Source organism: Scyliorhinus torazame, chromosome 30 (genome assembly GCF_047496885.1).
Source record: "Scyliorhinus torazame isolate Kashiwa2021f chromosome 30, sScyTor2.1, whole genome shotgun sequence".
Taxonomy (NCBI): Eukaryota; Metazoa; Chordata; class Chondrichthyes; order Carcharhiniformes; family Scyliorhinidae; genus Scyliorhinus; species Scyliorhinus torazame.
In genome coordinates, this window is record NC_092736.1 from 35626184 (window position 1) to 35638929 (window position 12746).

Here is a 12746-nt window from a genome sequence, read left to right on the forward strand (position 1 = left end):
TGCCTCCCTGATCGCCTGCTGGAGATTTGTGCTCGGCTGGAGATCAGCACCACCCCAAGTCACAGACTGGTAGAATTCCTCAAATTGGAAAGAAATTACATTCACCATCAGAGGATGGGAAGAGGCCGTCCGCAACACATGCAAGTCATTTACCTACATGCTTGTGACCAGTAACCAATAAGTGAGGAGGGGGACTGAATCAGACAGAGGAGAAGGGGGAGGTGGGAGGAGGTTGAGGTGGGGGGGGGGGGGGGTTGAAAGATTTCTACCATTCGGTTACCAGCAGCACTTTGCGATTACTGGAACTCAGTAGAAATTTAAATTCAAACTTCTCGGGTGCCAATATGAATTGTTTTATTTGTCTTCTATTGATTACAATTTGATAGTCATTTAAAAGGCAATTCGTAGACAAACTAAGCTTTCAAAAGAACCACAGACATTATCTTCTTGCTTAGGCAAACAGCTCAACAATAACTTTGAAAAGTCAAAGTCTGAAAATGAAATATGAAAAAGAGGGAGAGAGAGCTAATCTTCAGCTTAAAACCAACAAAACAAAAACTAACAACTACCCACAAAAACCTACCCTACCAATCTACCTAAAAAAACTAATCTACAACTAAACTCCAAACTAAAACAAAACTCAAAAATGGCAGGTCGAAACTTCTTCAGTTATACCCTTTCATATCTGCCTTAAGTCATCTAATCACACCCCAATATAAGCTTCTGTCGCGACACGACGGACTTCCTACAGAAACTCAGCACCCATGGACCAGTTGAACCAGGAACATTCCTCGTCACAATGGACGTCTCGGCACTCTACACCAGCATCCCCCATGACGACGGCATTGCTGCAACAGCCTCAGTACTCAACACCGACAACTGCCAATCTCCAGACGCAATTCTGCAACTCACCCGCTTCATTCTGGATCACAACGTCTTCACCTTCGACAACAAGTTCTTCATCCAGACGCACGGAACAGCCATGGGGACCAAATTCGCACCCCAATACGCCAACATCTTCATGCACAAGTTTGAACAGGACCTACTCACCGCACAGGACCTTCAACCGACGTTATACACCAGATACATCGATGACATTTTTTTATTTGGACCCACGGCGAAGAATCACTGAAACGACTACACGGTGACATTAATAGGTTCCATCCAACCATCAGACTCACCATGGACTACTCTCCAAAATCAGTTGCATTCTTGGACACACTCGTCTCCATCAAGGACGGTCACCTCAGCACTTCGCTTTACCGCAAACCCACGGATAACCTCACGATGCTCCACTTCTCCAGCTTCCACCCTAAACACATTAAAGAAGCCATCCCCTATGGACAAGCGCTCCGTATACACAGGATCTGCTCAGACGAGGAGGAGCGTAACAGACATCTACAGATGTTGAAAGATGCCCTCGTACGAACGGGATATGGCACTCGACTCATGGATCGACAGTTCCAACGCGCCACAGCGAAAAACCGCACCGACCTCCTCAGAAAACAAACATGGGACACAACCGACAGAATACCCTTCGTCGTCCAGTACTTCCCTGGAGCGGAGAAACTGCGTCATCTTCTTCACAGCCTTCAACACGTCATTGATGACGATGAACATCTTGCCAAGGTCATCCCCACACCCCCACTACTTGCCTTCAAACAACCGCGCAACCTCAAACGAACCATTGTTTGCAGCAAACTACCCAGTCTTCAGAACAGCGACCATGACACTACACAACCCTGCCATGGCAATCTCTGCAAGACGTGCCAGATCACCGACATGGATACCACTGTTACACGTGAGAACACCACCCACCAGGTACGCGGTACATACTCGTGCGACTCGGCCAACATTGTCTACCTCATACGCTGCAGGAAAGGATGTCCCGAAGCGTGGTACATTGGCGAGACCATGCAGACGCTGCGACAACGAATGAACGGACATTGCGCAACAATCACCAGGCAGGAATGTTCCCTTCCAGTCGGGGAACACTTCAGCAGTCTAGGGCATTCAGCCTCTGATCTCCGGGTAAGCGTTCTCCAAGGCGGTCTTCAGGACACGCGACAACGCAGAATCGCCGAGCAGAAACTTATAGCCAAGTTCCACACACGAGTGCGGCCTCAACCGGGACCTGGGATTCATGTCGCATTACATTCATCCCCCACCATCTGGCCTGCGAAATCCTACCAACTGTCCTGGCTTGATACAATTCACACCTCTTTAACCTGGGGTTACCCCATCTCTGGATCTGTAAAGATTTAATCACCTGCTAATGCGCGCATTCCAAGCATTGTTTGGTATCTTTGAATTTGTCTATATATGTGTTTCTGGAACATACCTCTTCATTCACCTGAGGAAGGAGCAGCGCTCCGAAAGCTAGTGACATCGAAACAAACCTGTTGGACTTTAACCTGGTGTTGTAAGACTTCGTACTGTGCTCACCCCAGTCCAACGCCGGCATCTCCACATCATGGCCCAATATAATCCTAATTGGTTTGGGTTAGACTCAAACACACTTCAATATGTGACATTACTTCTAATTGTTGCGTATCTACATACATGTGTATGTTAAAGAATGCAATATGGTGCTTTATCAAAGCCAAAATATGCTGGCTTGGCTATTGCAAATGACTTGCAAAATGTAAATCAAAGTCTTTCAATTTACCAAAGTGAATTATGCTGTTTCTATGAAATTGTTATGTTTTGAGAAAGTTGGAATCAAATATATATTTGATTCGATCTTTTAAAACTACAGCAATAATCTAAAATGTTTCAGCCTTAAGTTATGTAATGTGGTCCAGGCTATTATAACAATGGAGCCTTCAGGCAATGTTGTTGTTATGGGTCTTCTCTATCCTTGGACACTGACTTGAAAAATGTATTTAAACTGTCTGTTTTATCAGACTTCGGTGTTACTTTAAAACTATGTAAAATGAATTTGTAGAATGTGTCTCTTCAATCCTTCATTTAAAACTGGGGCTTAATATTTACGCTTAAAACAGCTATCTTTTACCTATATTAGTTGTATTAGAAATACCTGGCTTCTACAGGGGGAAGGAGGACAAAGGCGATGAGGGGGGAAACCAGAGCACGGGAAGCAGGGCAAAAGGACATCGAAGAGATCCCAGGAGGGGCGGCAACAGCAAGAGGACGCACCAGGGGGACCCTGAACAAGCACCATGAGCGTTCTAATACCATGGGGCACATGTAAATAATGAAACCGTGCGGTTGGGATAGCCAAGGGCGGGGCGAAGACCAGCAGACTGTACATTTGTATATGTTTCTTGACCGGAACACTTTGGTTCCCTGTTTTATTCTGTGTTTTTCTTTGGACCGTTTATTGTATTTTTATTTTTATTTCTTACAGCAATGTTGTACAAATTAATGCAAAACCATTAAAAGCATATTTCAAATAAAAGGTTTGACCGAGCGAGAGTTGGGAGCATTTTACACCGCTGGGCGCCCTATGAGTGATTTCCGTCCTTGTGTGTGTGTCAGAAGGCTGCAGGTTCAAAAGTGCTATCGGCACTGAACTAAATTAAAATGAACAGGCACCATTTATTAATGTATTGCCAAAAGTTTTCCTTTCATGGTTATTTCTTTTTGAATTTTGTAGCCTGGTGAAAGGATTGGTGTTGGATCATGGTGCTCGTCATCCAGATATGAAGAAAAGAGTAGAAGATGCTTACATTCTTACATGCAATGTTTCTCTGGAGTATGAAAAGACGTAAGTGCAGTTCAAGGGAGTGTCTCTGGCTGGGCCCCATCATTCAGTCACCCATGGGGGTGGTGAAGGGAGTGTGGGGGCACGATGTGGTAATCAGTAGGTGGTTTCCTTGCCAATGTTTGACCTGAAGCCATGAGACTTTGTGGAGTCCCGAGTCTATGTTGAGGACTCGAAGGACAACACCCTCCCGACTATGTACCACTGTGCCGCCACTCTGCTGGGTCTGTCCTGCTGGTGAGTCCGGGATGGTGATAGCAATGTCAGGGACTTTGTACGGTATGATTTTGTCAACATAACTATATCAAGCTGTTGCTTGACTAGTCTGCAAGGCAGCCCCTCCTATTTTGGCACAACGCCCCAGAAGAGATAGGCGAGATACTAAATGAATATTTTTCGTCAGTATTCACTCAGGAAAAAGAGAATGTTGTGGAGGAGAATGCTGAGCCCCAGGCTAATAGAATAGATGGCATTGAGGTACGTAGGGAAGAGGTGTTGGCAATTCTGGACAGGCTGAAAATAGATAAGTCCCCGGGACCTGATGGGATTTATCCTAGGATTCTCTGGGAGGCCAGGGAAGAGATTGCTGGACCTTTGGCTTTGATTTTTATGTCATCATTGGCTACAGGAATAGTGCCAGAGGACTGGAGGACAGCAAATGTGGTCCCTTTGTTCAAAAAGGGGAGCAGAGACAACCCCGGCAACTATAGACCGGTGAGCCTCACGTCTGTAGTGGGTAAAGTCTTGGAGGGGATTATAAGAGACAAGATTTATAATCATCTAGATAGGAATAATATGATCAGGGATAGTCAGCATGGCTTTGTGAAGGGTAGGTCATGCCTCACAAACCTTATCGAGTTATTTGAGAAGGTGACTGAACAGGTAGACGAGGGTAGAGCAGTTGATGATGTGGTGTATATGGATTTCAGTAAAGCGTTTGATAAGGTTCCCCACGGTAGGCTATTGCAGAAAATACGGAGGCTGGGGATTGAGGGTGATTTAGAGATATGGATCAGAAATTGGCTAGCTGAAAGAAGACAGAGGGTGGTGGTTGATGGGAAATGTTCAGAATGGAGTTCAGTTACAAGTGGCGTACCACAAGGATCTGTTCTGGGGCCGTTGCAGTTTGTCATTTTTATCAATGACCTAGAGGAAGGCGGTGGTGTTGTCGACAGTGTGGAAGGATGTAGCAGGTTACAGGGATATAGATAAGCTGCAGAGCTGGGCTGAGAGGTGGCAAATGGAGTTTAATGTAGAGAAGTGAGGTGATTCACTTTGGAAGGAATAACAGGAATGCGGAATATTTGGCTAATGGTAAAATTCTTGGAAGTGTGGATGAACAGAGGGATCTCGGTGTCCATGTACATAGATCCCTGAAAGTTGCCACCCAGGTTGATAGGGTTGTGAAGAAGGCATATGGAGTGCTGGCCTTTATTGGTAGAGGGATTGATTTCCGGAGTCAGGAGGTCATGTTGCAGCTGTACAGAACTCTGGTACGGCCGCATTTGGAGTATTGCGTACAGTTCTGGTCACCGCATTATAGGAAGGACGTGGAGGCTTTGGAGCGGGTGCAGAGGAGATTTACCAGGATGTTGCCTGGTATGGAGGGAAAATCGTATGAGGAAAGGCTGATGGACTTGAGGTTGTTTTCGTTGGAGAGAAGAAGGTTAAGAGGAGACTTAATAGAGGCATACAAAATGATCAGGGGGTTGGATAGGGTGGACAGTGAGAGCCTTCTCCCGCGGATGGAAATGGCTGGCACGAGGGGACGTAGCTTTAAACTGAGGGGTAATAGATATAGGACAGAGGTCAGAGGTAGGTTCTTTACGCAAAGAGTAGTGAGGCCGTGGAATGCCCTACCTGCAACAGTAGTGAACTCGCCAACATTGAGGGCATTTAAAAGTTTATTGGATAAACATATGGATGATAAGGGCATAGTGTAGGTTAGATGGCTTTTGTTTCGGTGCAACATCGTGGGCCGAAGGGCCTGAACTGCGCTGTAATGTTCTATGTTAGTAAAGAGGACTTTGCAAGGTCAACAGGGCTGGGAATGCTGTTGTCATTTCCAGTACCTCGGCCGCTGCCAAGTTTTCTGTCCAGTTTTATTCCTTTCTGTAGGCTTGCTGCAATTTTATACAACTGCGTGGCTTGCGAGAGCATTTCAGAGGACTGTGGGCCTGGAGTCGTGTGTAGGCCAGACTTCCTTCCCTAAAGGACATGAGTGAACCAGATGGGTTTTTAACGACAGTCTACAATGATTTCATGGTCATCACAAGACTTTTAATTCCAAATTTCATCTGCTGTGTTGGGATTTGAACCCTGATTTGCAGAATGTTACCCGGGGCCTCAGGATTACTAGTCTCACCTCACTTTTTAAGCTGAATTTGAAGGCAGAGGAAAGACTTTTTTTTTTTTACAGATATCTCTGTTGAGAACACAATTTAAATTCAAGGAGATTAAATCTCTTGTAATAATTACTTTTGCACTGATATGAGTCATCTCAGCTCACCTTAGCTCTGTTTAAGGAAGGGGCTTGGAAGTGCACTCTGTGAGCTTTGCCCATGAGCAGTGGGAAAAACCACATCTGGAGTGAGACCAGCCAGAGTGAGTGTGGGTATCGGGAATTTGGGACAGTGGGAATTCTGTGCAGAGTGGTAAGAGATGTAGCTTTTTCTCTTTGCTTTCTAACTTCAATCTTCAGAGAGTGGTTGTGCCCTGCTGCAGCAGTAGAGGCTCCAAGGGATAGAGCTGATTGGTAAGTAGTGGGTAAAGTCGGGTAAGTATTTATTACTTTCATCCCATGTAGTTTGAAAGGTCTTTTTGTGGTTTATAATCTCAGGGTTACAAGGTAACGAGGTCCAGGAAAGAGGGGCCCTGGAGAATTGGATATAATCTGATATCCAGCATCTTCCAAAGGTTAAGTCATGGCGTGAGAGCTCCAAGCCTTGGTTTGCTCCTTGTGCTCCCATGTGGGTAGCAGGGAACATTTCCAGTGCCCGGGCCCAACATATGTGCAGGAAGCGTCTCCAGCTGCTGCTCTTGGAAGTCCAGGTTTCGGAGCTGGAGTTGCAGTGTTGCTAATTTTCTCCTTCGTTCAATTGCTCTGTTTTGTTACCTTTGCTCTTGAGTCGCCAGGTATCTTTATGATACCGCCACGTGGTTCAAGTCCGAGTAATGATCAATAATCCAATACACCGATTAGTAAGATTTAAATCAAAGCACATTTATTATACACAGTAATCACTCCTCGTGTACAAATTCTACGTTTAAGCTACTTCTACAACGAACAGGCCTATACTTAACTTGGAACTGGCCCACCAGGTCAGGGAAACAAATGGCCTTTCGTTCGGGTTCTGAGCCTGCGGGATTCGAAGTTGGTACAGATTGATAGCTAGAAGTGCCTATCTCGTAGCGAGCGTTGAAGTAAGACTTACAGTTTCGATCAGCTGCTGAAGAGTGAAGAGCTGGAGAAGCGGTGGAGAAGAGAGCGATTTGATCTTGGGGCTCAATTCTTATAGTTCCCAGGGGCTTCTCACCTTTCGGGGCAGACCCTGTACCTGGCCCCAAGTGATTGGACTTTGTCCCAATCGCTTGGCTCGATTTTCTCCAATGCTGGAGCGGTTCCCTGATCGATGGGCGGTCTTGAGGTGCTCGTTCACCTCCTTTGTGTTGGCTCCTGCTGGCGTGTTTTTGCTTTTGGTTTTGCTTTGTGTGTCTAAATGTTGCTTATTGTTCCCGGGGATTGCTCATTAGTATGCAGATGGCTGGTGTTTTGTTATGCTGATGGTTGCTGGTATCGATCTTGTCTGGCCTTTTCAGAGGTAAATACACTGCCAACCTGCAGCTGCTCGTTTTAGTCTTGTTGGCTGACTTTCCCATCAGCCTTTGCCGTTCGCCATTTTGAATCGTGAGTTAGCCATTTTAAGTGGCTACAGCAGCCAGGGACACTGGCGCATTTGTGAGGCAGGGAGTATCATGGAAAACGATATATAGAGCTCAGACTCCAAAGGCAAGAAGGGAATGGATGGCCATCAGGCAGAGCAAAAGGGCTAGGTAGGCATTGCAGGAATCTCCTGTGGCCATATCCCTGCAAAACAGATATACCGCTGTTGAGGGGAATTACCTCTCCAGGAAAAGCAGCAACAACCAAACACGTTGCATCACGGTTGGTTCTGCTGCAGAGGGTAGGAGTAAAAAATGTGGGAATGCAATAGTTAAAGGGGATTCGATTGTGAATGGAATAGATAGATGTTTCTGTGGCCGCAAAAGACACTCCAAGATGACCTGTTGCCTCCCTGGTGCTAGGGTCAAGGGCGGCACAGTGGTTAGCTCTGTTGCTTCACAGCTCCAGGGTCCCAGGTTTGATTCCCGGCTTGGGTCACTACACTTTTTCTCCCCGTGCCTGTGTGGGTTTCCTCCGGGTGCTCCGGTTTCCTCCCACAGTCCAAAGATGTGCAGGTCAGGTACATTGATCATGCTAAATTGCCCTTGAGGTCCAAAAAGGTTAGGTGGGGATAGGGTGGAGGTGTGGGCTTGGGTGTGGTGCTCTTTCCAAGGGCCGGTGCAGACCAGATGGGCCGAATGGCCTGCACTGTAAATTCTATAATATCTATGATGCCTCCGAGCAATTACTGGACATCCTGGAGGTGGAGGGTGAACAGCCAGTAGTCGTGGTAGACGTTGGTACAAAAGACATAGGTGAGAGGTCCTTAAAGCAGAATATAGGGAGTTAGGAAGAAATTTGATAAGTTGGACCATCAAGGTACTGATCTCAGGATTACTGCCGGTGCCATGTGCTGAAGAGATAGTGTGAGGGGGAGGGTTTCAGATTTCTGTAGCATTGAGACCGGCTCTGGGGGAGGTGGGGCCTATATAAACTGGACAGGTTGTACCTGGGCAGGGCTGGGACTGATGTCCTAGGGAGAGTATATGCTAGAGTGGCTGGGGTGCGTTTACATTAAAATAGCAGGGGGTGGAAACCTATACAAAGAGTCATAAGGGGAAATCGGGGGGGGTGGGCAGAAAGGAAATGAGAAAAGTGATGGGTAGAGAAACCCAAGGGCCAGATTCAAACAGGGTGACAGTGAAAAATAGGGGGAATGGGACAAGTAATGTTAAAGAGACGATGTCTCAGCGAGTGGAGCATTTGCAATAAAGCGGATGAATTAATCGCACACATAGATGTAATCGGATACGATATAGTCAGGATTACGGAGACATGTCTGCAGGGTGACCAGGGGTGGGAGTTGAACATACTGGGCTTTTCAGGAAGGGCAGACAAAAAGGTAAAAGTGGTGGAGAGTTGCATTGTTGGTTAAAGAGGAAATTAATGTAATATTGAGGAAGGATAGTAATTCCGACAATGTGGAATCTGTTTGGGTAGAACGGAGATACAAAATCATTAGTGTGGTTGCATATAGACCCCCAAACTAATGGTGATGTTGGGAATGGCATTAAACAGGAAATTAGAGCCTTAGTATCCAGATATGTGCAGGTTAGGTTCTGGGGGTAGGACAGAGTGGACATGGGTGGAGTGCTCATTCGAGGGGTTGGTGCAGACTCAATGGGTTGAATGCCCTCCTGCACTATAGGCCTTCTTTGATTCTATGAAATCAAATTGGTAACAATACTGTAGAGGAGGATTTCCTGGGGTATGCACTGGATGGTTTTCTGGACCAATATGTGTGGAACCAACTGGAGAGCAGGCCATTGCAGACTGGGTACTGTGTGATGGGAAAGGAATCATTGGCAATCTAGTTGGGATAAACGACCATAATAATATGATGGAACTTTTCATCAAGTTGGAGAGTGACATAGTTGATTTTGAGCAGAATCTTAAACTCCGGTGATCTGAGGCCCGAGTTGGCTCCCTGGAGCATAGAGGCTTGGCGGTGACCTTAGGGCCTATAAAATAATGAGGTGTGTAGATATGGTAGATAGTCGACATCCTTTTCCCAAAAGTAGAGGACTCTAGAACTAGAGGGCATAGGTTTAAGGTGAGAGGGGAGAGAGACAAATGACCAGAGGGGAAATTTCTTCACACAGGGTGGTGAATATCTAGAATGGGCTGCCAGAGGCAGTGGTAGAGGTGGGTACAATTTTGTCTTTTGAAAAGCAGTTAAGACAGTTACATGGGAAGAGTGGGTAGAGAGGGATATGGGCCAAATGCAGGTAAGTTGGACTAACTTAGTGATAGAAACTGGGAGACGTGGACAAGCTGGGCCGAAGGGCCTGTTTCCATGCTGTAAACATCTCTGACTCTATGATGGATGGAGAAAAGTTACTTAAAGGGATGACGGTGGATAGGCAATGGCAAACATTCGAGGAGCGCACGGGGATCTGCAACAGTTATTTATTCTGTCTGGCAAAAAAGTAAAACTGGAAAGGTGGCAAACCATGGCTTACAAGGGAAATTAGAGACAGTATTAGATCCAAGGCTACAGATTGGCCAAGGAAACAACAGACATGAGGATTGGGAGCAGTTTAGAATTCAACAAAGGAGGACCGAGGGATTGATTTAATAAGGGGAAAATAGTGTAAGAGAGTAAGCTTTGTTGCTCTGTTTATCTGGTTATTAATATGGCGGTCAATATGGTCGCCTTTCTTAATCCTAATTATGTTTCTACTTTCAGAGTCGGCAGGTTTCTCTCTTCCGCCACAAGGTTCAACCCGAATACACCAGTTAGAGAGCCAATACACCAGTTAGTTAGTTCAAAGTCAATACTATTTATTTACACACACACACACAGTAAGATCTACTCATGCACAACAGTACTACAAACTAAACTAACGCTAACGCCTATACTTAACTTTGGGTGTTGTTGCTCTTATTAGCCTTAGTTTTATTACCTCTGATTATGTCACCTTTGCTCACGAGTCGCCAGGTATCTTTCTGATACCGCCACGTGGTTCAAGCTCGAGTTATGATTAATAAGTCAGCACACCGCTTAGTAAGATTGAAATCAACGGTCATTTATTATGTACAGCAATAAATACTTACACAATAATTCTACTTTCTTTCTCACTACCTACCACTACTGGCCAATACTTAACTTTTGGGGATGGCCCACCAGGTCTTGGAAACGAATGGTTTATCGAATTGGATCTGGCCTGCGGGATTCAAAAGGCTGATACGGGTCGATGGCTAGGAGTCTCTTATCGGGTAGCAATCGCTGGAGTCAAACTTAGTTTCTGGTTGATGTTCTTGCGAAGGTTGAGAGCAGGAGAAGAAGGGAGAGAGCGAGAGATCTGAACTTGGCCCCTCAATTTATAGGGCTCAGGGGCTTCCCGCCTCTCGGGGCGGCCCTTGACCCCGAGTCCCAAGTGATTGGACTTGTTCCCAATCACTGGGTTCGATATATCCAATAACGGGGCGATTCCTCGATCGGGGGGTGGTCGTTCACCTGTCCTTGTTTCGGCCACTGCAGGCGCCGACAGGTCTGGCCCGGCATTCAATTGCTAATATGTTGCAATTGTTCCCGAGGATAGCCGATTAAACTGCAGATGTCTGTGTTGATGTGCTGCTAATAGTCGCAGGTATCGATCTGAGGCTGTTGAGTTTGAAGAGAGACAGGAGAACAGCTAAGTTTGTCCGTCTAGTAGCGAGCGTTTACTTCTGGTGCTTACTTGCTTCTGGTGATGTTGGTGGATGGGTCTCTCCACCTGAGAGCCAAATCCAAGAGAGCAAATCTCTTGTGGGGGTTCCTTCTTATACTTGGAGGGGCTTTGCGCGCTTTTAGGCAGGCCTTAAACTTGGTCCCAATTAATTGGGCAGCGTCTCGATCATTGTTATCGATCTTAACCAATAAAAGGGGTGGGTGCCCTGATGGCCGGGTGTTTCTTAGGTGGCCGTTGGCCTTGCTTTGTTTGTGTCTTTCTGGCGCCGGGATGTCTGTAACTACCTTTGTTCCTCGGAGGTGGGCCATCAATATGCTAATCCACCCAGAGTTTCGATTCTGTCTGGTAACTGCTTCCCAAATATACATTCTGGCACTGTGCCTGTTGTCTAGTATTGTCCACATTTCCCTACATTATTTGTGAGCGTCCATTTTGTATTCTGGAAGTGGCCATCCCAGATGCTGCAGCTTGCAGGGAACGTAGAAACTGACTCAAAGTTTCTGTAGGTGCTTAAAGAGAAGAGGATTGGTGAAGATAGTTGTAGGTCCCTTACAGTCAGAAACAGGGGAATTTATAACGGTGACGAAAGAAATGGCTGAGCAACTAAATACAATCTTTGGTTCTATCTTCACAAATGAGGATGCAAATACGATCGCAGAAATATTGCGGAACGCAGGGAGAAACTGAAGGTGATCAATATCAGTAGATAAATGGTGTTGGGGAAATTGATGGGATTGAAGGCCAATAAATCCCCAGGGCCTGATAACCTACATCCCAGGGTACTTGAGAAAGTAGCCTGAGAAATAGTGGATGCTTTGGTGGCAATCTTCAAGATTCTATCAACCCTGGAACAGTTCCTACAGATTGAAGGGTAGTTAATGTAATTTCAAAAGGGAGGTAGAAAGAAAAGAGGGATTTATAGACGAGTAAGCCTAACATTGGTAGTGGGGGAAATTCTTGAATCCATTAATAAAGATTTCATAGAGCATTTAGAAAACAGTGGCAGGATCAGACAGTCAGCACAGATTTATGAAGGGGAAATCCTGCTTGACAAATTACTGGAATTCTTCAAGGATAGTTGACGAAAGGGAGCCAGTGGGTGTGGTTTATTCGGACTTTCAGAAGGCTTTCAGCGTACAAGATTAAAGCACATCGGTTTAGGGGTAGTGTATTGAAATGGATAGAAAATTGGTTGGCAGGCAGCAAACGAGTAGGATTAATAGAGTCTTTTTCCAAACTGCAGGCTTTTTCCAAACTAGTCGGTGAATAGTGGGATTGGTGCTGGTACCCCAGCTATTCCCAATATAAATGATTTAGGATGGTAGATGGTTAGCACTGCTTCCTCATAGCACCAGGGACCCAGGATCGATTCCAGCCTTGGGTGACTGGTGTGGAGTTTGCA

General features: G+C 45.8%; 1 protein-coding gene across 1 annotated transcript in view; it reads left to right on the forward strand.

The window, feature by feature from the left end:
* The window catches only part of cct6a (chaperonin containing TCP1, subunit 6A (zeta 1)), a 97858-nt gene that overhangs the window by 37550 nt on the left and 47562 nt on the right, over positions 1–12746 (forward strand). The window contains exon 6 of the mRNA XM_072493104.1: positions 3620–3730. Within this exon, the coding sequence (XP_072349205.1) occupies positions 3620–3730 (111 nt within the window). The remainder of the gene's footprint in view (positions 1–3619; positions 3731–12746) is intronic.